This window comes from Accipiter gentilis, chromosome Z (genome assembly GCF_929443795.1).
Source record: "Accipiter gentilis chromosome Z, bAccGen1.1, whole genome shotgun sequence".
NCBI lineage: Eukaryota > Metazoa > Chordata > Aves > Accipitriformes > Accipitridae > Astur > Astur gentilis.
The window spans coordinates 47581328-47607796 of record NC_064919.1 but is presented as its reverse complement, the minus strand read 5'-3'; the positions used below and the strand labels follow the sequence as shown (position 1 = coordinate 47607796).

At 37.6% G+C, this 26469-nt stretch overlaps 1 protein-coding gene across 2 annotated transcripts in view; it reads left to right on the top strand.

The window, feature by feature from the left end:
• Window positions 1-25425, top strand: part of PTAR1 (protein prenyltransferase alpha subunit repeat containing 1) — a 40236-nt gene extending 14811 nt beyond the window's left edge. The window contains exons 3-8 of one of the 2 annotated variants that reach the window (XM_049795493.1): window positions 6733-6799; window positions 12130-12234; window positions 16023-16236; window positions 19645-19698; window positions 21496-21812; window positions 22385-25425. In XM_049795493.1, the coding sequence (XP_049651450.1) occupies window positions 6733-6799; window positions 12130-12234; window positions 16023-16236; window positions 19645-19698; window positions 21496-21812; window positions 22385-22733 (1106 nt within the window). In that variant the 3' untranslated portion in view covers window positions 22734-25425. The remainder of the gene's footprint in view (window positions 1-6732; window positions 6800-12129; window positions 12235-16022; window positions 16237-19644; window positions 19699-21495; window positions 21813-22384) is intronic. The other variant, XM_049795494.1, reaches the window with a different exon arrangement.
• Window positions 25426-26469: the final 1044 nt, after the last annotated feature.

Below are 26469 nucleotides of genomic sequence, written 5' to 3'. Positions count from 1 at the left end.
AACCCAGTGGGATGGGGGAGGGAATCAGAAAAAAAGGTAAAAGTTGGGTTGAGATAAGAACAATTTAATAGAACAGAAAAGAAGAAACTAATAAAGATAATAGTAACACTAATAAAATGACAATAGTAGTAATAAAAGGATTGGAATATGCAAGTGACGCATAATGCAATTGCTCACCACCCGCCGACTGACACCCAGTCAGTCCCCGAGCGGCGATCCCCTGCCCCCACTCCCCCCAGTTCCTATACTGGATGTGACGTTCCATGGTATGGAATACACCGTTGGCCAGTTTGGGTCAGCTGTCCTGACTGTGCCCCCTTCTTGCTGGCTGGGCATGAGAAGCTGAAAAATCCTTCACTTTACTTAGCAACAACTGAAAATATCAATGTTATCAACAGTCTTCTCATACCAAACTCAAAACATAGCACCGTACCAGCTATTAGGAAGACAACTAACTCTATCCTAGCTGAAACCAGGACAGAGTCCCTTCCACGGGCTGCAGTCCTTCAGGCACAGACTGCTCCAGCTCAGGCTTTCCCATGGAGTCACGGCCATCTTGGCTGGCATCCCCTGTTCCAGTGTGGGCTCCTCTCTCCCCGGGCTGCAGGTGGGCATCTGCTCCCCGGCTCCCCTCCGCAGGCTGGGGGGACACAGCCTGCCGCCTCACCAGGGGCTGCAGGGGCATCCCCTCCTCCCCCGCTCCTCCTCCCCTCCTTCCGCACTGACCTCGGTGTCTGCAGAGGGGTTCCTCTCACATCCCGATCCCCCTGCTCACTGCAGGTTCCCCCTCTTAAATAAATTATCCCAGAGGCGCTGCCGCCACTGTCGCTGACGGGCTCGGCCTGGGCCAGCCGTGGGCCCGACTTGGAGCCGGGGAAGCTTCCGGCAGCTTCCCACAGGAGCCACCCCTGCAGCCCCTCTCCCACTACCAAAACCCCACCACGCAAACCCAAAACAGTTGTGTTGACTGTAACTATAGCTACAGCAACCTCCCTGGTTGCTTGATGAACTGGAGTTAAATAATTATGTTTTAAATAGTGGGATGCTAGCAGGCATCTGAGGCAAACTGTAGCATCTAGTCATCACATAACTAACATGCTGTACTATCTTGAACAGATAGGTTTTGAGAGTAGGTCTGTGTAGATTAAGGAAAGAGGTGTGGTTAGTGTAATCAACAGGGAACCAAATTGTTCCCTGACATTGTGTAAGTCTTGTTGAATTAAAAGAAGACAATAAGGCTTACATACCAATTGGGAAGGGACACATTGTGATTGAACAAATGCTTTATGTAAATAAGCAAGGCTTGCCTAAATGTTGCGTAAAGGTCAGGAGAAAAGACAACAACTACAACTTACTAGATAAGGAGGGAAAAGACAACGGCTATAATTGACCAGATAAGGGGATTAACTCTACCGGGACTGCATTTCTCCACATCAAAAGACACTCTCCCTTTGGAAGATTGACTGAAACTACCCATTAACAAACCTGCAGGAGTGAAGAAAGAAGCAAGACAAGGCGGAAATTTGCAAGAAAGGGGTGCATGAACTGTATAAAAGGAATGTAACTATAACAGAAAGTTGCGAGCCGTTGGTGGAGCGCAGACTCCCCGGCCGCCCAGCGCTGCTTGCTTGCTATTCTCAATAAATTTATGAATTTTATATAGGATTGGCTCTGTCGATTTATAACAGTTAGTAACATCTCTTTCTTGATACAACTGCCATTTGCTTTTCTCTTTAATTTTTTAGTACTATAGTCTGTTTCACTTTTAAGTGCATGAAGCCAGCTGTACACTTACCCTCATTAAAGTGTAGAGTAAGGGATGATCAGATGGTGTTAGCCGAGTCCATAAACATGCATTTGAGCTTCTTTTGTGTTCAGGGGTGATATGGAGAAAGAAGATTGAGGTCTTTAGTGAATCTTAGCAGGTGAGCATTGTTAAGGCAATGAATGTTGCCTAGTTTTATTTGCCTGAGGGCGGGGTCTAGACTTACTAAACAGACTGCAATTCCTTATTACCAAGACATGGATCTATAATGCAAACATTTTGAAAAGAGTAGCATTAAATGGCAGAGAAGGTTTGCAACGTGAGCATGAAGGTGCTTGCCTTCTAGTGGATGGGGAGAGGTTGTACATAGGAACTTTCTACCTCTTTGCAAGCCAGATCATGGTAAAGAGGAACCCATTCCACTGCCAACATACAGTTTTCCAGTGCTGGCAGTGTACCTTGGGTGGTGTTAGAGTTACAAAGCACTGGCTTGACACTTGGAGTTAATTCTCCATTCAGAAGAGTAGCTTAAGAAAGTTGAAATGCTTTAATGTGTTGTTGAGTATGGCTGACCTGTTAATTCTCCGTATTTTATTTTTATCTAACAGATTTTGTGTGTGTGTGTGTTCCCCCCAAACAGAAGGTTGATGTCATGTCATTATGTGATTATCTAGGAAGAGTGTTTTGTGGACTTTGTAAATTTTACATTGCCCTTTATTTTTTAATTTCACATAATTTATTTTCTTTAATATTCTCTCTCATTACAGACATCCTTAAAAAACTTTTATTCCTAGGGGATGTGTATTTCTAACATGAGTAACCTCCATTTCTTACTTGGTCTCGGTGGTTTATGGTTGGACCTAGTAAGACCTGGATCTTTTTGATAGCTGCCACCAAGTTGCTGCTGATGCATTCAGTTCTGATAGAAACCAGTGATTGTGATCTGATTGCAAATTCAGAATTTATACTCAGTCATTGATAGCTTACTGTGACAGATGTTTAATTCAGTTATGTTGTCTTTTGGATACTTGGAATCCACAATCATGACTACTTCTCTTATGGCTATTGTTCCAGTTTAGAAATTTTAATTTTACAATATGTTTTTGTCCTTTCTCCAGTATTTTTTTTGATTTATGAATGCATATTTTTTGTATTATCACAAGATGGTTTTCTGAAATTGTTACAAACTTCTCTTTTTATGCAAAGTATTGTTGTGCATACTCCCAGAATATCCTGACTTCCCATAAATCTGTGTTTCTACTTTTACAACACTCTTCTGAGAAGTACATCTTAGTGCAATACACTTATAAAAATAAAAATCTGGATACAGCCATATTTAAAAAGAAAATGAACTAAAAACATTGTCATATTTGTCCTTTTGCAGCTGGGGAGACTTTCAAGTACAAAAGGACATGTATGTTGTGAGCACCTATGATGCTATAGTTTACTTAAAATGTATCCAGCAGAAAGTACTTTTAAATTGTAAATAAAAGACATTGATTTTTGTTACTGACACAGAGGGAGCTAGCGGGCAACTACTGTCTTTGTGTGCCAGATCTGTCATAAGACTTTCTATTGAAAAAGTGGCTCAGAGGTTACTAAAATTGTGTCATTTGACATCTCTGGCTCAGAATCCACACTTCATGAAATCTTCATCTGTTACGTATTGCACAAAGCATCAAAGAACATCAACATGAAAGAGCTGGGTAATGCTTTGAGATTTTCCTTTTGTCTGCTTCTTTCCTTTGATAATGTTCAGGATACAGTGAACCTCTGTAATGGGAAAACAGACAAAATGGTAGACAAGCTTCTTTTCAAATTGGGCTTGATTTGGTGCTATTCCAGACCTTTGACATTACCAGAATAGTCATGTTAACTGGAAATCATGACTTAGTAGGATAAACAAACTATATTGTTCTAAGTGGAGTCATGAAGACTATGAAAACAAAACGTATTCAAATGTCTGAACTAGGCTGTAATAAGCTTTTGCTTAACATGTCTTGTCAACCATATCATATACAGTGGTAGTACCTAATAATTACTAAAACCATTATTCTGTTTAGAAAATCCAACAGTCAAAAATTCAGAAAATTTTATGACTTGATTCAGAACTGCCTCTAAATCCTGTTTTTTGTTGCAGCATTTTGCTGCGTCTCTACTTTTATCCTGCACTGCACAGTTTCATTTACCTTTCCCTCCTATAGCAAACACATTTCCCACCTGTAGAAAATGAAAAAGTCCTGCAGACATCTGTTCTATTGCACAGTCCTGTTGCATTGATACTTACCATGGTTGAGCATTGGAGCCTTCAGATGCAGCCTACTGACCTCTTGGCAAAGTGATAAGCAGCTGAAAATAAAGTTCACCATGGGAAGTGTCAATCAACCTAGATTTGGTGTGCTGAACTCTGCATAATATGTTTCAAAAATTATACTAAGCCAGCAATTTGCTGGCAGTCCAGATTAAATATAACTTAAAGCAAGTTTAAAATATATGTGACTCTTTTGTCTAGGGGGGAAACTAGTATTAAAGTTTTTTGTGTTTTGGATTTTGTGGGTTTGGGGGTAGAAGGGGTTGTTGTTTGTTTGTTTTTGTAAATAACCACCAGTTGGAGAGAAAGTTCGCTGGATGGGGTAAAAGTGCAATTAAATAATAAAGGTATTTAGCCTTGCTTTGTGTTAGCAACAAAACTTGCAATTCCTGATATTTTTTTTTCTTTGAAAAAACTCTCAGTTGGCATGTAGTAGGTACTGTGAATTTGATGTGAAAAAGATATATGTTACTTTGGAGGAGTTATTATTAGCTCTTAGCCTGTTGCATTTTGAAAGGCATTTTTGTGTATTGTTTATGACACAAGGTAATAGTAGCAGAATAATCAGAGCACTTAATTACTTATATTTGTGATATGTAAAATTGAGAGATTTTAAAAATACAGAATAACGACAGATATTTTGAGAAGGTAGAATGGAAAATTAAACAAAACAATGACAGCTCACAATTTTAACTATAGATCCTTATAAAACTGGTATTTTGTTAAATGTTGCCAATGAAGTTTTTGAATGTAAATTGAAACATTAGCCAGCAAAACACTTAGTAGGTGTTTAATTTTACATATGTGAGTAATCCTGGATATTTCAAGTGAGCAATTAATCTGTCTAAAATTATATAGGCGTTGAAGTACTTTGCTGATTCAGGGATTGGATAAGTCAAAGAAAAAGCTTTGTATGCTTAGGCAGCAAATTAGAAAGCTTTGCACATATGAGAAATATTCATTCCCTGGCAACAAAGAGGGGTTTAAAAGGAAATCTTTCATTAAAGGAGAAAAAAAATCTCAACTAAAACTCATGAAAATGGCAAGTTAAGTTAGTGCCTTGAGATAATTTTAAAAATACCACTGTAACAGCTTAGTGCAGTGAAGAATTCTGCCCCACCTCCCTCCCCCCCACATTACACGGTGGAATAACATGTTCCCATAAGCGGGAACATCATGGGAAGCACCAGATTACTTTGTTGGACATAAATGAACGAGCAGTCATACAGTAATATACAAAAGTACTCCACTCTATTGACCCACTTAAATATTAACTTCTTTCAAAGTCTTGGTTCAAAGATACACGAAACCATGTTTCTTTGCATTTTGAATTAATACACTCCGTTATTGTTGATTTCATCAGTGACTTTTTAAAATTTCATTTTACAGTCATACTAACTGCACTGACCAGAGATGTAGTTCCATGAGAATACCCTCTTTTTCCTTTTCCTTTTCCTTTTTTTTCTTAAAAAGTAATGAAGTGCCTCTTATTTGCTGGAAATCACCTGGAGTACAATCTGTGTAGTATGTTAAATGCGGGGTGATTAGGAGAGAATGTAGCCCAACTTTCTTGGCAGTAAAAGCCTGGATAGTCAACTTCAGTTTTGAAGCAAATTTCTTCTTCTTACTCAATTGCAAAATTACCATGTAAATTTAAGAATTGTGTTTGTGGGACAGGTTAACTGATCTGACACTGTCTCCTGAGAGCGGAGTTTAAGGGACCCAACATAGTGATAGTCCCTAGTATCTCAAGCTTAAGTGGAGATGCCTCTTGAATCTCTGCTGTTACCCTGGTGGGACTCAACACTGCTCAAATGGTGCAGTGGACTGCAAAGAGATAGGTTACAATGAAATTACTCTTCCATTCTCAGCAACTGTATGCCTCAGTCTTGTTTTTACGACATTGTTAAAAATAAGTGTAATACATAAATCTACAGTCTGTCCAGTGCTTAAATGCAGGGATACAAACAAATGTTCTGTTTGTTCTTTTTTTAGTGAATTAGTCTTAAAACCTCAGTCTGAAGGAAGGTTGTCACTTCAGAATATATTTGAAGTGTTTTCTGTGCAATTAGCAGTTATTTTGTGATCCTGATTCATCATCATGGTGTTTCATATTCCTAGCTACAGGTTTTTTATAGTATGTGTATTTTTTGTAATGGTATGGTATATGGCAGCCACCTGCAGCTCAGACTTTTACTGAAATAGTAGGGTATATTCTTAATGGTACTATCTTATTTAAAAATAAAAATTGGATTTTCTTTGAAGAATTCTCTGTTTATGCTATATATAGTGTGTCTGCAATTTAAATCACTAAATACAGATTCTATGTAATGGCTGTCCCTCGCTGAGGGCATACTGTATGTTTGTTTATAGCAGTACAGACAGAGGTCAGAAACTTCCAGCTGCAAATGTTAGCAAGACAGAAGTCCGTTATTTTAAATAGTGAAAAAGGAGGATATGGCAGATTTTGCTCCCTCTTAAATTAAGCTAGCATTTATTCTGGAATGAGACAGGGCAGTGTTTTACAGAGGTGGGGTTATCCATCGGTACAGCAGCCCGTGGAGGAGAGACTTTGAGAAAGGACAGGGATTGCAGAGAGAACGCTGCTGTGTGTGAATCATTACTAATTTTTGTTTCTCTTGTTCAATCATTTTAGAGCTGATAGATATCACATGTACCCTGTTGCTGCTGAATCCCGACTTCACCACTGCTTGGAACGTAAGGTATGTTGCACTCAGCAAATGACATCAGAAAGACCTGAGCCTCATGTTTGAGTCAGCTGTAAGCTTTGTTTTAAGTGGTAATCAGTGACACAGCAACAGCTTTTCAGCTGAAGGAATGTTAAATATCTCTTCTATCCTGTATGCCTTGCAGATAGTTTCAGACTGCCTTTTTAATATATATACATATAATTATATATATATATATATATATAGGTAGTGCAGGCTGAAGATTACACTGCTGCATGTGAAGGCACATGTTTGGCTCACGTTTTGAGGGATTAGAAGTCCCATTGAACTGTCAATCCTCTTCCCTTCTGTCAGTTAAGGAAGGCCATTTGTAACCTTTAGATGGGCATATCCTTTTTGCTGAATCACGTAGTGCCCAACTGATGCCTGCTGCCTTCACTGTTTTCCTTTTACCCCTCACTGAATATTATACATGAGTCCTTTTGAGATAACAGTTCAATTTGCTGCCATTACCAGTGCAGCTCATCAAAGCTGAATAGATACATTGCAAGAGAAGGGGAGGAAAGTGACCATCCTTTATTCCGGACACATTCTCCCCCACCCTGCTCCTTTCTTGTACCTGTTGGGATTATCTGTCTTCACCATTGGTCACGCTGCAGCAGTTGACCAGCAGGCATGATGGAGGAGGAGCAGGAATTTACCTCCTTGCTCTTAATGGAGCCCACAAGCAACAGTTCTTTAGAACCCTGTAATCTGATAATTTTTGTGTAAATCTCAGAGGTGGGGGAATACTCTCTTTCTGCTGCCTAGGTAAGACTGGAGACAGTCTTAAAGGAATAGTTTTAGAAGGACTGGAGGGCTCACAGAAAATTACATGTTGGGGTCTAAGAGGGCTCTCATTAAAAATAGGACTTTTGCAGTTAAGATGCATTACTGCAGTAGGAAAAATTAAACCTGGAAAGTTGATGGCTGCAGGTAGCTGTCAGCCCTAGATATGCCAAATTCAGCTTTTTTTTTTTTTTTCCTTCTTCTTTCACTGCTGGTGTAGTTCTGAAGGATTCTGCTGTGATCTGTATCTTTCTAGCATCTCAGAAAGGTGGATGAAAGTGATAGCAAAGGGCTTACTGTCATGAAAATGTAAGGCTTGAGTAGCTTTCAAGTGATAAAATGGAATTAGAAGCATGTATAAGTACTGGAGCTACTACCGTAATGTAGTCTTGTGGTACTTAAAACTGATTTCAGGTTTTTGGTTTAGGTTTTGTGGAATATTTTTAATGCAAATGTATCCATTCTTATTAGTCTAGTTTCTTTTCTGCCTGACAGCTGAAAGAGTTTGGTCTTACATACATGAGAGGAGTAATTCAAAGTTGTAAATGGAATTAAAAATGTTCAGAAATATGGATGAGGATTGTTTTCACTTTTATGACATATATGGTTTACCAAAGCATACGAATTACTTCATAAGGTGGTGTTGCTCCCCAAATTCTTGGCCAGTGACATGATTGACAGTCTGTCTTTGAAGCTTCATTTAGCATTTGGAGAGAAGCCTTTATACGAGCCAGTCAGTAGCTGTGGAGTTTACCGCTGAGCCTGCTCTAGCTGAGGAACTGCATTGGTGAATCTGACCCTACGTTGTTTTAGGCTGCTGCTGGGAGTTTGCTCTTTTGAAGGCTGGGAACTTAACTGGCCCAACATTTCAGTTTCTTTTTTATTCTGTGAAATTCCTACTTCAGTAAATGACAGGTCAAGCTAGCCAGACGTATGGCATATACAGTCACAGAGTAGAGGACAGACTGTTCTGTACAGATGCTGAATGTAAATCCTTTTCTGGGCTAGTATAAGCTGGGAACTAATTGTGTGGGACTTGCACTTGGCTTGCAGAACTTGATGGATCTGCCGTGGGATGATTGTTTTCATCTTGCTCAGAGGATGTTTGTTGTGCCAGATTCATCTTAGTTTCTCCACACACAAATTCACTGCTTTACTTTAAGGGGGAAGACCGTCACAGACTCTAAGTAGCCTAGAAAATAAAAAGTGTAATAGTTATTTACTGAATATCAGTCCTGCACATAGAGTGTTTCCTGTAGAATTTAATGACCCTTTCATTTTAGGCTCGTATAATCCCTTTTTCCTATGTTGAATTCTCTCTTGAGAGCTTCAGAGATAGTGGTTGACTCAATAGCAATGAATTTGGAGATACAGAGAGTTGTTCAAGAGTAGGAAAAGGAAATCTTCCTTGGAAAGGAGACAGGACTTGACAGAGCAAGAAGACTGGAGTGGTGGTGTGGAAGGCTAATGAGTATTTCAGCTCAGCTGACAATCATAGAAAGTTGTATCTGGTTAATGAAACACAGGAGAACATAAAACTTCAAATGTGTTAACCGCTAAGAAGAGATAGGTAATCTATCTTGACTTTGTAGCTATTCTAAACAATTGTAATATGCCTGCATAGGTTTGTCTTTTATTTATTTATTTTAATTAGAAGTGACTGGGAATCTACAGAAGGGCAGGGACTATAACCTAAACCATGAGAACTGTGTTGTGTAGGAAGGCATGCTAAAGAATAGGAGACGTGTTGCTTAGAACTCAGAGGGAAATCCCTGGTATACTGAATGGGCAACAGGACATCCCCAGTTGTTAATCATAATTTCAGTTATCCTGTGTTTTTAGTAGTTGAAAAAACTTCCAAGTTAAAATGACCAAAATCTTGTGTAAGTGATTGTAAAGGAATTGTCATGGGTGTTTTTGTTCTTGCTGATATACTTGCTGGCAGGTACAATTGATCAAAAGTCTCAAAAGACAAGACGCTCTGAAAAGTCAAATGTTTTTCTGTCAGATATCAATGACTTCGAAGGTGTCAGCAAAAACATGAGGCACATCAAAATAATTTCGTATTATCTTTTATGGGAGCTAGTGTTTTGAAGGCTGAAAAGTTATCTATGGTCCACATGACAAAAAAGTGAGCTAGAAATTATATATCCAAGATGGATGTTTGCTGAAAGAGCTTGAAAGAGGTTTATTTGGGAGTATATGATACTTCAGTCATATGTGTGATTGAAGTCTCTTAGTTGTGAATGGGAGGGTCTGTCATCTGAAAAATCTATGAAGCTAAAAATTGCTTTTCCACTACAACAGTGAATCTTGTCTGTAATGTTCCTCAACGTTGCAAAAGAGTAAGTTTACTTTACAGTTAATGCTTGAATATAGAAAAAGCAATTTCTTCAACAAGAGTTTAGGTTTTGGGAGGTAAGTGGCCTGGTAATCTAAATCTTTGTTACATATGTACATGCATTTGTTTTAAGTGTTAGACTGATCTAGGTTGCTTTTTCATTGTCCATGTGGTAAGTGATTTTTACCAAAATGTCACCTTTTGCATTGCAGTAATAGGGCAATTATTCCACCTGTTATAGTGCTGACATTCCCTGAATCTTTCTCTTGTCTGCTTTGCAAAAGTCAATGCACTGGCACCAAACAGTCTGCTCAGTCTGCCACTCCTGGATGATATACCTGGATTTCCTGTTGAGCACCTGCTAAAAGCATCCAATCTGAAACATGCTGGAACTTGATTCAGATAAAAGCAAATGCCCTAGTAGCTAAGTTTCTGATCTCTGCAGACAGTATCAGGAGCAAAATTTCCTTAAGGATTTATTTGACTGTTGGTTCAGTAGCAAAAGAAGGGTCTAGGCTAGTGCCTAGATGTATATATCTCATCATTTTTCTTGAATTTGAAATAATATGTTGCTCACTGTTAGTGTTGCCACCATTAGCTTCTGACTGTGGGTATACAGTTCATTTAAAGCAACACAAAGCCAATATACCAGGTGGAGTCAGTTTTCTACTGAAAACTTCCAAAACAGACAGAAAATGATGGTAAGTGCTCGCACTAAAGGAATATATCAATTTTTTTGTGAGAGTTGGGCCATAACTTTAAAGCCACATTATGTGTTCTGTGTTAGACTGCAGAGAATTTTCACCTTCTTACTGGATAGCAGCTTTTTTCAGAGTGTATTTCCTTCCTGTCCCCTTCCCCCCCCCTTTTTTTTTGTCAGAAAATTGATCATCTGCTTTTCACCTACTAGTGCTCCTCTTGCTGAACCTGGTGCCATACATATCATTATGATGAACCATAAATTATGAAAAAACCCCAACCCACAACCCCCCTCAAAACCAACCAAACAAAAAAAATCCCCACAACTCAAATGAAAAAACCCACACCAAAACACCAAACCCATGCCAAAATTGGTTCTATCTACTTCTTGCACTCTCAGTTTTTAAATGTGACTTCTGGAGGTTCTGGAAAATGCATGTTTCCTGTCTGCAAATGGTACCTTTGGAACTTACTGTATCTTTACTTCAAAGCCACTGTCTACTAGATTGGAGAATAAGATATGGAGACTAATGTCCTGGGAGTAACTGGTGATGGGGCGATGTCTATGAACATGTTCAGGACAGACAGTGAGTTATAAAGCTAGAAAGAAGAATAGGGTGTGGGGCAGGGAATTCTGTGCAAAAAAAAAGGCAAGAAAGGTAAATATGGACTTTTAACTTTGCTCTGTCTGTGTTGGTGGTACTCTGGGAAGGGTTATGGTGGATGAACATTAGATTTTGTTAGGGCAAATTCTTTTATTTTTTTGAACCAAAAGCTTTTACACATAAGTAAATTCAGCCATTTCAGACCTTGTTGTTTGAGAAACATTGTACACACACAGAGTATTTCCCACTTCCTTCTAAATGTAGGGATCCTTGATACTGTATCTTGAGCCATATTTAAAAACTAAAAGTAAGTGGGGGGGCGGGAAGGCTGTGTGGAAGAGTAACTGTATTTTCAGACATACAGAATGATCTAAGGGCTTAATCTCAAGAGGGAATGTTTAGTCATATATGTAAGCCCATTGGCAGCCCTTGTATCAAAGAAAAAAACAACAAAAAAATGCTGCTTGTGTTAATTAAGATGCTTTTTAAGAGTGTGCCGATAAAAGCAACGTTATTCTCAACAGGCATTAGGTATAGCCAAAACTCCTTGGCTTTCTGATTAGTAGCAGAAAAAGTGATGGAGAGCCACACTCAAATGTAGTTGACTCAGTGATTTTTGGGTAGGTTTGGGAACCGATGGGTTGTATGTGTTCAGATTAAGATAAAGTTTTTTGATCTGCATTTATTTTATTGGGCCTGGTTGAATAGGGTGCACATATATATAGCAGAGTGGAATGGGTTAATCCACAAAAGGCTTTTTAAACTTTTGTACTTTAACAGTGAAGTTCTACTATGATACAAAGAAAATGCCGTGCTATTTGTTATTGGGATTTGTGTTCTGTTTTCGGGTTACTTCTTTTATTCATACAACTGTATTTTATCTTTTGTAGGAAAGAATTAATACTGTCTGGCACTTTAAATCCACTTAAAGATTTGCATCTTGGAAAACTCGCATTAACCAAGTTTCCAAAGAGTCCAGAAACATGGATTCATAGGTTTGTTTCCCTTGCCTTCTGTTGCCTCCCCAAACTTAAACTTTTTTCCTAGGTTTTTTTTTTCCTGTGCTTGGGTTAAGGAGAGCCATAGATGAAGGAGGACATCTAGAAATACAGCAGATTCTTTGAGCCAATCATTGTAAAATACTGTGCTTTGGCTTTTGAAGATACCTGCCTATATTTTATACTTAGAACTAAAATTATATGCACCTTTTTTTTCTGCATATTTTTAAATAACATTTGGAGGTGGGATAAATTTTCCTAAAGGTTTATCATGTCTTGCAGCACCTAAAATTCTCAGCCTGAGAATTCAGATTCCATCAATAGTAAGTATTTGAGCATTGTGGGTTTCTCCCTTTTTCCCTCCTCCAACTTACTATGATATTGCTTGTCTACAGGCATTTCAGAAAGGCAAGAATCTGTAAAAGCTAATCTTTATAACCAAAGTTGGGTTCTTTTCCATTCCAGTATTGGTCTTTTTGGTTTCGTGAATTTATTTGTATCATTTTTAACTTATGCAATGCCATTAAGTCACCACTACTAAATATTAAAATAACAGGGCACATTTTTTTTTAAAAGATTGCTCCAGAATTACTCAAATGCACAAAGCTAACCATCTCAGTCATGACTGAGGGCACATAAAATGCCTGTAGCACAGCCAAGTGAAGTATAAATCCATTGCTCAACTTTGGTTAAAAAAAAATTAAAATCTTGCTATGTGTGTGAATTTCTTTATTATGTATTTTTCACAGGGTAACTCATCCTTTTATAGACAGCCTTAAAGAGATTTCAATGTAACACATTAGAAAGCAGTTCACAATGCTTGCATTTTCATGTGTCCAGCATTAGGACAACTGTAAAGCTGATACCCCGTTAGGGGACTCATACTATCAAAAACATAAGTAAAGCTTCAGTTGTACTGATAATATATGAATTTTTGGAAGAAGGAGTTGTTGATAAACTCTTCTTTGTGAGTGCATGACCTTAAAATTCTCAAAGTTAACCTAGAATGTAATACATGGAATATTCCTAGGCGTTTCTTAACTTATAAGTAGCTAATTAATTTCTGTTAAGTTCTTTCTTAGTAGCGTTGATATAGCAACAACAGTGATGAATTTCTGCAAAGTTGGTTTTTAATTTTGTTGTCCTTCAACTGCTTTTCATCATCTCCGTGCTACTCACTCATGCTGCTTGATTGTTTTGTTTGAAGCAAAAGAGTTTGTAGAAATAATGGGAAAAAATCTTGCTGTTTGTCATGGTTTAGCCTTTACTACATGGTAGCTAACACCGGAAAACTATGATTTTTTGCATGTAACTAGAGCTGAACCTGGTGCCATCCATATGATTATGATGAGCAATACATTTTTATTAAATTAGTCAGGATGGTAGGTTCTTAATATTTATTTACATCTTAGAAATAATAAAAAATTCTCTCTATAATGTCTATGAAATCTTAAATTAGGAGTATTTTAATAGTGTTATAATTTGTTGTTCTTTCTTGTATTTGCCTAAAACAAAAAAAGTGTATTTGAGGATGATTATACAAATGTTTGGCTTGGATTTGGATGTGCTGACCATGATTGGTACATGTTAGAAAAGAATATCTGCAAAAATTTTCTTTCTGCATCAGCATAGTGATTGATCTTGTGTTTTCTTTTACCCCATGATACCAAATTTCAGAGAGAGGTGCAAAAAAACCAGAATGGGGCAATTATAAAATTCAGTAGAACAATATCCAAATATTTTTTTTCTTACACATGGCAGATACACTCACTAAAGATATCAAAATACCTGTCATACACTTTGCTGTATGGCCTTTTGCTATATGTTTTGGGGCTTTCATAGAAACATACATACAGTGACGGAAGAGATTGAATTTCTTTTCTCCAAATTTATTGGAGAAAATGTTCTCTTAAAAGCCTCTGAAATAATACCAAGATATTCAACCGGTACCAAAAATACATTTTAAATCTTCTGAGGTTGTGTTTGTCTTTCTTTCCTCCCATGCAGAAAGTCTAGAAAGTAGCTCAGATTTCATTTTATAATTTTTTTTCTTTTGTTGTAGCCACACAAACGATAAAATATGTATTTTTTCATAAAGTCCTGTATATAAAATCCATCTGAATTAATTATTTTATAAAAAATCCTCGTTTTAAGAAACTGAAATAATTTTAGGATCAAAATAATTTGTCTTTTTATGGTTTTACTCAGAAGTTAATGAAATAATACTTAGCTTTTGTTAAAGGAATGACTCTCTACTCATTTAGCTTTCATGCCTAGACATTTTAGAATTTCCAGTTTATTGCAAATTGGCTGATTGAAGTGAAGTAGTTACTACATGGTGATGTTTGAATCAAAGACATTTTTAAAAAAGCAAAAATTAAGTCTTCAAAATTACTACCTTTCATAAAATAAAGTTACACAACAGTCAAAGAGCATGGTTTGTTTGGCTGTACATCTTTAGTTAAAACACATATTACATAGGAAGGCACTGTATGAATGCTAGCTTCAATCCACTGCTTATGATTTCTGCTGAGAAATGCAGTCAGGTTAAAAACTGCATTCTTATAAATGATCTTTCATACTGTCTTCCAATAGTTTAAATTTATTTTTAAAATAAATAAGAGAAAAAGACACAGTGTAAATAAAAAATACCAGTGAAAAAGAATATTCTAAATGTTTTCAAATGAGAGGAAAAGCAGATGGATTACCAGATATTTTTTTTAACAGTGGTTGGCTTATCTATTTTTTATTTTTATATGTATATATGCAATTTTATATATGAATTGCAAAATAGATTTATCTTTTTAAAGATTTTTTTTATTATTATTTTATTTTTATTGATTTCTCTTAACCATGAGTGACACCTGAAAAGTAGCGATTAATTGGTTTTGGAGCTAATGTGAGCCAGTACAAAAGAGAAGAACCTCTGTGTTGCAGACTGGAGGATGTCCAGCTTTCCAGAGCATTCCACGTGGGCCCATTGCAGTTCTCTTGACACATGCAGCTGCGTGGAAGTCGACACATCTGTGATCCCTTTTTGTAGGACCCTTTTGTGTAGGGTCTGCAGATGCACATTTTCTGCAGCATTGAGGACACTTCTCAAAATACTCATCTAAAAATACTACTAAAATACTACTGAAAGTCAGTCCAAAGTAAAATTAAAAAGCCATGTAGGAATCTGTGCTTATCTCATTCACTTCAAATCAAATACGTATAACTTGCAGTAAAAACATTTGTTTCAGTTATATGTATAGCCCTTGAAACTGTAAGTCTTTTGCACTTTATTTCTGCTGGTGATGTACAGAAACTTAATTTGGCTTGCTGTGTGCAGTACTGACAAATGTAAAAAATACTCGCAAAGCACAGTTAAATTTTACTGAATCACTTTTTTCTGTCTCACTCTGGATGCTTTATTTTAGTGCTATACAAGTCTGAAAGAGGAGCTCATTAGAAATCTCATGCAGACAGTTCTTGCATTTTTTTCCATGAATTTGCTGTTTCCTTCTGTTTTCTTTTAGTTTGCTGTAAGTAGCCATGACCACTTACACTGTGCGAATGAACAAATACAATAGACTTAAATTATTTTGGAGTGTGATCATAAAGTCATAGCTTTCAGTATGGGAAGAGTTCAAATGGTTATGTTTACTACTTACTCATCATCTAGTTACAGTGTAGTTCGGATAATTGAAATAACAGAAAGGTTTCATTGATTTATATAAATGAAAAAACATTTTTTTTCTCTTAAAATTGCCTCTCAACATTAACACTGTACATCGTTTAACCAGACGATGGGTGCTGCAACAACTAATTCAGGAAAACTCCTTGCCCAGTCTTGTGACTAAAGGAAACTTGGGAGCAGCACCTGTGGAGAGAATTCACCGACTAGTGCAGGAGGAAATGAATGTCTGCTCTGAAGCTGCTGGGAGATATCCAAGCAACTACAATGCCTGGTCCCATCGCATCTGGGTTTTACAGCATTTGGGAAAGCTGACTGTCAAGGTATAACACAATAGTGAATAAAGTCTTAAATTTCCTTGTCTAAAAAAAAATAAAAAATACTGGTTTGCCAAGCAGAGCCTATGACATGGATGGAGAGTGTCATATTAAGTTAGCACAGGTAGCTAAGAATGCTTTAAAAAAAAAGGCAAAATATTGCAATGAGTATGTTTTGCATTTTTCTTGCCAGTGTAGGCAGGTTCTGCTCAGCAGAAAGAACAGATTTTTTCTTGCCCATATACAAAGTTCTGTGTGTCTGTTGGTACTTGGTAGTAATGAAATTGTGGCAGGAGGATAGATGGGACTGTGTGAGCTGAAATAAAGAAGGGACAACTGAAGATAATTCTTCTAACACTAATCTGGAAATTCCTCATAGAGAAAAAGATACTATTTTGATAATGTAATGTGATGTCTTGTTTTGATACCCTTATTGAGCTTATCTGTGGTTTCAGAATATAAGACAGCAGGAATTTCAGAGAAAACATAGTAGTGCTTGTAACTAGTTGCTTCAGCTCCAACAGTATCTTTTGACAACATTTAAACTGGGGGTTGATCAAGCTATTTCAGCTCCAACAGGAACATCTTATGCAGTGGCGAATATTTCAGATGACATGGTAGTATCTAAAACATCAAGACCTGCAGCAAGTTGAATTCATTATTGTGACATGGTCTAAAATTATATAGGCAGGTTTTTAATACCGTGGTTTCTAAGCTGTTAGGTGAATTCCTTGTGAATATTAGGCTGACACAGTGACACATCACTCACACTTTTAAAGGCAGCTGCTGCATTTTGCCATCCTGTAAATACATAGGGGAGTGAGGGAGGAATTTAGTGGAGGTTGTTGAGTCAGCATAGCTATTATTTGTATGTTTTATGAGCCAGCTACTGCTAGCAATGGATGTTGTTTACTGGTGTTTCCTGTTGTCACCTGAGAAACTGTAAAAATAGCTGTATCAGATTAGTAGTTAATAGCAAGTATGCTCCACGCTCCATGAGGGAGACAGACTCATCTGCCTAGCAAGTTTGTATGAAAAGATAGTTATGGAAAACTCAGAAGAATTACAGGATTGGGATAGATTGGAGTTTAGAAGTTAGGGTCAGAGGTCTATATTAATAGGAAACAGGGACTTTCACGTAAGTCATTAATAGCTGTATTAAAAAAAGAGGAAAAAATTAGCACTGTTAATTAAAACTCGAGTTATTTTATGCTTTAGTTAATAGTAGTTTGAAGATCAGGATAACACCCTGAGTGCTGTTTGCACTTGCTGCTCCTTACTAATTTAAATAAACAAAGAATTGCACTGTGATAGAAATATCTTCTTAGAGCTGGAATTGTTCTGGTGGGTTTGTTCATTGGCAGTTGTCAATGCTTTGTGTGACAAGTCAAAAGCATGCCCGTGAAGGAAGTGTTTTAAATTTGTTCATTCACTCCCAAGTCCATTTGCCAGTTCCCCTACGGGTCTTCTTTTTAGGCTGGTTACTAAGGAAGTGATAGTTTTCTCTAGTTTTGTCCAACTGGCTTTCGTTACCTCTGGCAAAATTTCACTGGTGCTGCTGTTCCTTGAGCAGTGTGTTTAATCCATTGGGAAATCTCCATGTTGACTCTAGGCTTTTTTCATGATGCCACCAATGCATCTCTTCAAATGGTCTAGCAAAAGGCGTTTGGGATACAGGAAAATTAGGAAAACATGTGGAACATGAAAGATATCAGGAATCATAAAATCTGAGTCTAGGTGACTTTAAAGGCAGAATTAGAAAGTGATTATTCACAAGGTGTCATAGGAGGAAAAAAGCAAATACAAAGAAGGACAGGGAAAAAGCAGACATTAGAGATTTTCACAAAAATATACAGGTTGTTTTCTTGCTGGATGTCTCATTTTGTACCTTCAGCAATTTGTGTGTTCGATTATCTGAAAAGAATGGTCAATTTCACTGAGATGTAAGACTGGAACTTTGCTGCAAAAATTAGCAGATGAAACAGTCACTGTGATTTTCCAGCCATTTAGTTCTTGCAAGGGTGCCTCAAATTAGAGTACCCTGTATCATTTAGGGCCACATTTCTGCAATAGTACAAACTTTGCCTGTAGTTTGAGGCAGTTTTTATTACAGTGTACAAGGAAAGAGAGGCCAGAAAAATGATGTGTATGTTGTATTATCATTGAAATAAGACTTCTCAAAACAGGTTTATCATTTATGAAACTGGCCTGCTTTGGAGGATTTGAGGGGGTAGTTTGGTAGCATTTGGGGTTTTTTCCTTTCTTTTGGTAATCCTAATGCTTCTGCAGACTGAATCTCAGTTCAAAATCTGGGAAAAAGATACAAAATGCTAGAGGAAAAAAGTTTTGGCCGTGTAGGAAGATCTCACAGAATATAGATATTTCTTCTTTCTTACAAGAGACAGTGAAAAACATTATCTTGTTTGAATATAGAAATTTCAGTTTGTTTTTCCTGCAGAATTTGAACCACATTAGCAAGTTTACATAGTGTTTGAATAGTGTTCATTAATGTCAACTAAGGATTTGTAAAGAAGAGATTGTTCCAAACCAGTCTAATTTTGCTGGTATTGGAGTACTTGCCTCAGAAAAAGACAAGAAAGCTTGACTTCAGCTTTCTCATGTGACGCTACCATTAGGTAATGGGGGAGAAACAAGGGCTCCAGACAGCTACTAATAAGCGGGTGCATAATTAGAGAACCAGAGTAAGAGGGTAGTATCAGTATAGTCTGTTAAAATTCATACCCATCATGATGCTTCAGAGAAATCATGCTGGTACAAAAATAGGATGTAGTTCAGCAAGGATGGACAAACTTTTTTGTTTGCTTTAGATAGGAATACTCAACTTCATAATTACAGGATGGAGAGTGACTGATCAGGCCCTGCAATAAAAAACCAAGCAAAGAAACAAGTGGTGGGGTGGTTGTCATGAGGCAACACCTCTCTTGTTTGATGCCCAGAAGACAGAAGTACGTTCATAAGACACAGAGTAATTCTTCCTGTAGACATCCTCAGTAAGGCCTTGGCTTTTTCTTAGATGACTGGACCTCCAAAGGTACCTGTCTTTTGTGTGAGTGGACATTGCCATATTTAATCTGGTTATCCTTAGAAGTTTTTTCCCAGATACAGTTCATTTTCATTTCCCCAGTGTCACTGACCAGGGAGGAAGTTTGGGGCTGCAGTTTATGGTGGGTAAGCACTTTAAAAAAGCCAGCACAGGGTCAGGGAGGATAGTAAGAGGGAGTGCAGACCCAGAAGTCGAGGGAAAGGTCACCGAGCGCGTAAGTCCTATTCTGGAGCAGGATGGCAGTTCCATGGTACTCGGCTCACCACTGAAGGTAGAAGAGGACCCTTTGTAAGAGGTTGTCAAGAGTGGGGAGAGAGGTGTTTTCATATCATTTTGTCTTTGCTTCACAGAAGAATGGCAAAGGGCTTGTGCTGTTCAGTGTGGAAATGGAGAAAACTGGCGTGGTAAGAAAGAACCTCCGTTGGAATTCAGATGTTACCTGGCCTTTTGTTTTACCTCCAGTTGTTTGAAGCATCTTCTGCTGTTATTCTGAGGTTCCTAGGGGAGAAGCTTTGGTTTTTGTAGATCTCAAGAGGTTTAATGGCAATCTTCTGTCTTGCTTTTCTGAAAGAGGTTTTCTAGTTCAGCTAAGGAGTGTTGCTGGTATTCGTTCTGTTTGCTTTCTGCAGGGGGTTAAAATGCATAATGACAACATTCCCCGGTAACATTGTAGCTTATAAACATGTCAGGTAAATGAATTGGATTATTCTGAGATCTAAGTTGGACGTAATGTATGTAGTATCAGTTCCAGCTGAATAAACACTGGTCTGATATTTATGATGTCACCCTTGAGCCTTGTGCTGGTTTTAGTAGGCTTTTAAATGTTAATGTTCAGAAATGTAAAATAGTAAGCTCAATTGTGCTGAGGAGAGAGAAGCTGATCTTGTGGTTTAAAGTGCAGAACTGGAGGTGGGGAGTTTTAGCCCCCTTAAGAATCCGGGGAGGCGGGGGGCTGTTATTTAATAGTGCCCTTCAGTTTGCTGATACATAAAAGGAGGACGATGCTGGTATCTCTTGTCAAGATCTAAAAAAGCATCTTGAGTATCTTGGGTATCTACGTCAAAGGCTTACATTGTTTGTATTTGCTCTAATATCTTTTAGAACAGACACACCACAAAAGACGTGTATAACTAGCACATTTCCATAGTTTTCTTGGGGGGGGGCAGTGCCTCTTATGCTGCAGGACAAGAAAGACAGACTTGTGTTTATGAAAGTTGCTTTGCATCAGCCGGTCCTGTTAAGTAACATAGGCGACTTAGAAAAAGAGATTAGAAGCAAGAATATATCAGTAAGGTTACATTAAAAGTCTTTAGAAGTAAACGAAAAAGGTAGTTTTGATCTGTTTGGAGAGTTAAAACTCCAGAGGAGGAGCAGTGTGAGGAAAGAGGTTTAAAGCCTTTAAAAAAATACAACTATTAGTTCTAACAGAGAAAGTAAAGTAAAAGAAGGTTTGCCCAGTAGCCAAACTCACCCGTCTTCCCAGAAATAAATTTTGAAGGTTTAAAAACATTCAGAATTCAGAGAAAATTTGTAGGTGCCAGCAGTGTTAGAAATACAGCTGCAGTTATCAATGTTAAGTATTTATGGCAGTTATTGTGAAAGCCTTTCTGGGAGTTCACCTATTGCCAAGTCAAGCAACTGAACTATGGACTAATAGTTTTGTATTCCACAGGCTCTAGGACTTGGAACATAATGTTAGTGGTTGACACTCTTTCCTGGAAAATGAAAGTGTAAATTACTTTAAATCCTCTTTTTTCTTTTTTTTTTTTAAGCAACTCACCCACCCTCTGACATCCATAATGCACTAAGCAAAAACTAAAATACATCTAACGAATATCCATGTAGTTTGGTGTACCTTCTGCCTCTGCCTCCAATAGTCTTTATTCCTAACCATTTTGAGATTCTTAAACCACTGCTTATTCCTCATCATAAGTGGTTTGGGCTTTTTCCCCTTCACCTTGTGGGAAGGTTTCTGAGAGACCTACCTTTTCAGAGTTTGGAAGAAGTATAATTTCTTTTGTGCAGGGATGCCTGCACACAGTGGAAAAGTGTCAGTGATTATTTCATTTTTGGGGGTGTGTTCTTAAACCATTACCACAGTGGCTGAAATCCCCAGAGGAGAGGATTACCTTAATACAGAAACAGTGGTGGTAAATTCCTCCTTTATACAGGTTGATAACTGTTTCTGCTTTTTGTTTCAGGTTCTCCTTGATGAGCTTTCATCCACTAAATACTGGGTATCCATGCATGTCTCAGACCATAGTGGATTTCATTACCGCCAGTTCTTACTCAAGTCCTTGATAGGCAGAACTGTGACTGACAATAATGTACTGGTACAAAATCAAATCATAAATGAGCAAAACCCTAGCCTTCAAAAGGAGGAGGAGAGTGCAGGGGCAGAAGCTGCCTGTGCAGAGGAGCAGAGCGTGGATCTTCCCCGCCATTTAGAGGAAGAATTGGAGCTCTGCACTGAACTGATTGACAGTTACCCAGGGCATGAAACCTTGTGGTGTCATAGGTAAGAGAACCTGGTCAAAAAAGCATCCTTCGTATTTGTGGATTGTTCTTTCCCTAATGTTTCCAGAGAAATTGTTCTGATTTTAAAAGTTACCACTCAATAAAAAATTTCTAAGCTACCATGTCTTGAACCTTTGGAAAACATTCAACACCCTAATCAGAGCTATTGAATGGAATATTTGATTTGGCTTAAGTATCTTGTTGATGTGAGCTCTACTTGTCCCTATAGTTTGTGCAAGAGACACAAGATAGTGTTAACCGGCTTTTTCACACTTAAAATGTTTAAAAAGCAAAAGATGAGCAACAGATAGGCAGAAGATGGGTCAGCTGCAGAAAACCTCTGGTGTATACATACATACAAACATACCAGGTGGGTGTATGTGCCTGCAGATTTGCCAAAGTAACACTGAGCCCTTTTTTGTAGAGTGTGAGCAGTGACAGCAGATTTTCTGTCTGTTTGTGGGGCAGTCTGGTGGGATGGCAAATGAACTGAAGCAGTTCAGCAGCAACAGCAGATTATTTTCAGTGCATGACTTTTTTTTTTCTTTTTTCTTCCTTCCTTTTCCTCTGAAGAAGGTGTGTGTTCTACCTTCAGCACCACCTAAGCAACAAAATTCCTCTTCTGAGTGCAGTGGTATCATCTGTGGACAGCAGTGATGAAACTCTGAATAATTCCCACCACAGTCCTGCAACAAGTCCCATGGCACAAGCTATGGATGTTGATGGTTTGAATGAATCCAGCAGCAAACAAGGTTATACCCAAGAAACAAAACGCCTGAAGCGTGCTCCTATGCAGGACTCTTTTGGTTCAGAAGTGGAATACCGGTTCATTGATAAAGTATTATCAACTTGTAGGGATGCGGACCAAGCCAGGTTTGCTACTGCTTATAGGAAATGGTTAGTTACTTTTTTAGGTCAGTGAAGGAAGAGTTTAAAGCCTTCAGGGTTCTTTTAGTGCAATATTCTCTTTTTAGACACAAATGCATGTCTTGGTTGCAAGTGTTAGCTAACCATGTGTTTCTCACTCTTTTAATGGTCAGTCCTAAAGTTCATATTCAGATTGGAAGTCTCTCACTTTATTTATTAAAGAACTGGCATACCTTTGTATTAATCAAATGCAGTTTGTTCTTTAATCTTTTTAAGAAATCACTTTGTCAGCTTCCTACCATGCCATTTTCTTATTTTGTAACTTCTGCATTAAGGTGGATTATGAATCATTTGGCTTAAAAAAAACCCACAAAAACAAACAAAAAAAAAAAGGGAAAAAAGTCCCAAATGCTTTTGAGACAGCGTGTCTGGAAAAAGAATAGGAGGATCTGTCAGTATCAACTAAACCTGTTTCCAGGTTGATCCTCTTTACTATAGTGGCATCTTGTTCATACATTATTGGATTCAGACTATATTGAGTGAGTGCTATTACTTTTGTATTAGCAACCTTTCGTAGAACACCAGACTGCAGTGTTTCTTTCTCAAGGCTCCAACACAGTTTTCCAACACCTTTTACTATTATAACTATTCTACTGTTGTAACTGGATTTTTGCTTGCTTATTAGTTGTCACATGAATTTGATAGGAATGTCTGTGAAGTTGAAATCCTGAAAAGCAGATAGAGGAAAATGTGACACAAAATAGTTCAAACACCATTCACGCTTACACTTACATTCAATGCTATGTTTGGAAATACTTTTCTTAGAACAGGCTGCTTTACCTTCATTTCCTACGTGGTATTTATTTATTTTATCTCAACAATCCAGAATTAATGGCAATTGATACACATTTCTGAATGTATTGTGTATACTGCAGAATCTCAGCCTGCTAAACTACCCATTGGTAACTTGTACTTAACCAAGACCATACAAGTCCACTAGATGATGGGAGTAAAAACTCTTCTGACTGGTCACTGAGACTATACAATTCAAAAAAAAGACAGAAGGAGGGAGCTATCTCTTCACTTTTGTTCTTTTGCAGAGCTTCAGTCTTTGAGGTTTTTTTGACTCTTCCTTAAAAGCACTTCTCCAACCATACATCTCTGTTTACATTAACTGTAAATTTTAAGGGAATTTGAAACACATTTCTACTCCAGTGAAATTAAACATTATTTTGTCATTTCCTTAGAACTTGTCTATATAAGGGATTTTTTACACTAATGGAATTGTGCTGATTCAAAGACCCAGGGGAGAAACATTGTACAAGTGTAGAAGTTTGTACAATGGCAACATCACCTCTGTTCCAAACAGACTATTCACTGAGGGGATTAGATTTTCAAGCTAGAGTCTTTGTCAAAATTGCTTTATGTTTCTCCTGCTCAAAGTGCCTCCTGACTGTGATAACATTCAAGCTGCTGTTTCTGTTGGGCAGAGAGAGCAACAATGAGGGAGAAAAAAGCCAGGTAGCCTGCTCAAAGGTATAATTTGGAAGGAAAAAAGGCACTTGAAACATGCAGAATTCCAACAGTTTTAAATAATTTGATGGATGGGGGTTACTCTTGCATTTCAAAATGAAAATAGACCACCTCTAGTCTTAGAGAGTATGGTCGTAACTCATTTCAGGCACAAAGTAGCTAACAGAGACATTTATAAATGTACACTCTTCTGTTTACAGTATCTAGGTAAGACTGACATAGGCTTTAGCATCTTCATGGCAAACCTTTGTCCCAGTGGGCATCCACACCTGCCTCTGTATAGCTAGGGACGACTTACATGCCTCTTTGTTTTGAAGTACTCAGGGATGTTGTCTTGGTTGATGGTTTCAGTTGCAGAAGAACGTAATCAATGTATGAAGGAGGTGTGGAAATGGCTTGAGAGGATAATTTTGTCATAAGATTCTGTCTCTATTGACGACTGACAAATGGGTAGTTTCAGGTACAAACCGGAGTCTGAATTTAAGTTCTTAACTCAAGCAAGAACTTTTACCCATCCCAGTGGACTTGATGCTCTTTGATTATGAAAGATACATTAAAGCATATGTAGAAACCTGGGTCAGCTTGATTAACAATATCCCACTAATGAGTAGTATGAACCTGGAAAGTATGAAGTCAGCTGGCAATGTATTAAGGATTATGTTCTTGGTCCTGGATTACTTAGTAATGTAGTTATGTGTTCTCTTTACCTTGGCAAAAATTACCTGTTAATGAGAAAAATATTAGCGGCAGGAGCAGACTGGGAAATGGGAGCATGATAGGAAGTATTTCTTGAACTGTGGAAGGGAAGACGTGCTCTCTTCTTGCCCTGGAATGACTGAGGTTTTTAGAAGAAAAAATTTATATTAGAATCTGGCTTGAAACCTGTTACGTATTTCTTCCAGACTATAATCTGAAGTCTTAGTTGGCTTTCTTAGAGCTATATTGTGGAAGGACTGTGCTATTGAATTAGACAATCTTTCCATCGTGAGCACTTAAGATCAAACAGCTGCCCTCATATACAGGTGTACAGTTCCTATTCATGTCAGCACGAGTTATGCATGCTTGTAGGAAGACAAGATTTGGTCCTATGTAGCTGAACAGAGTTCCATTGTATTTTCATACTTGGAAGATGTTCTGAGAGCTCTGATTAAAGATGAGGCTGATATTTTTATTACTTTTACAAAACACTGATGGCTGTAGTATGACTCTTAAGTGTGAGTTTTTAAAGCCTACACAATAAAAGTGAAATTGAAACAAGTCATATCTTTCACTTTGAAAGAAATGCAAACTATAAGCTGTCTAAATGGAGCTTTAATTTTTTCATGGTAACAATATAAATTACATGAAAGAAGAAATTACATAACTAAATTACTTCAAGCTGCCAATGTCCTGAAGCCTCTTACATGAAATAATTGAAGAGGTGCTTCCAACAAATTGCATTAAACTTACAACTGTGTGATGTTCTGGCATACCTGTCTAACCATTCAATATCACTGCAGAGGCCCACGTGGGCACTGCTTGAAGAAAAGAAAAGTGGCTTCAGGCCATTGGTAGTTAACATGCATAAAGGTTACCAGGTACAGCTACTTTAGGTTATTATTTCAGTTGTTTTGTGTGTCAGAGGTTTATAATGTAGTCAGTGAACATTCTTGCAGAGAAAATGTCCAACAGAAGCTGCAGAATACAAGGCTCTCACTCTGAAGTTCCTTCAAATATAAGATCAAACTTTGTAAATGTCTTCATGTAAAGTTCAGCATCTTTACTGATTTTATCTTCTGCTATAGTATGTGTCATTTGAATTTATACAAATTCTTTTCATTCACTGGATTAGTCTTTGCAGAAACTTCTTTATGCTAGAAACAAAGGGTTTTGAGGAACAAAAGTAATTTGAAACTACAGAAATTAGAATAGAAGGAATCACATTTTTAAGGGGTTGAATTCTCTGCTGCTAAATACGTTAACTGTTATGTCATTGGCATTTGGTTTATCGTGTGTTACAGTCACTGGAGCAACACATGCAGTATTAATGACAGCTACATTATACAAAAAACGTGTATAAAGTTGTTATTGGAATGCATTGCTATAGCTGCTCTGAGTAATATTTGTTAATCTACTCATGCATGCTTATTAAGTGTTTTATTGATTTCTTACATATTCTTTACACAATCAAATCCTTGTGTCATTTAAATAGGGGGAAAAGTAAATTGTCGGTTTATACTGTTTGATTAATTACCTTATATAGAACTTGTTTTAAGACA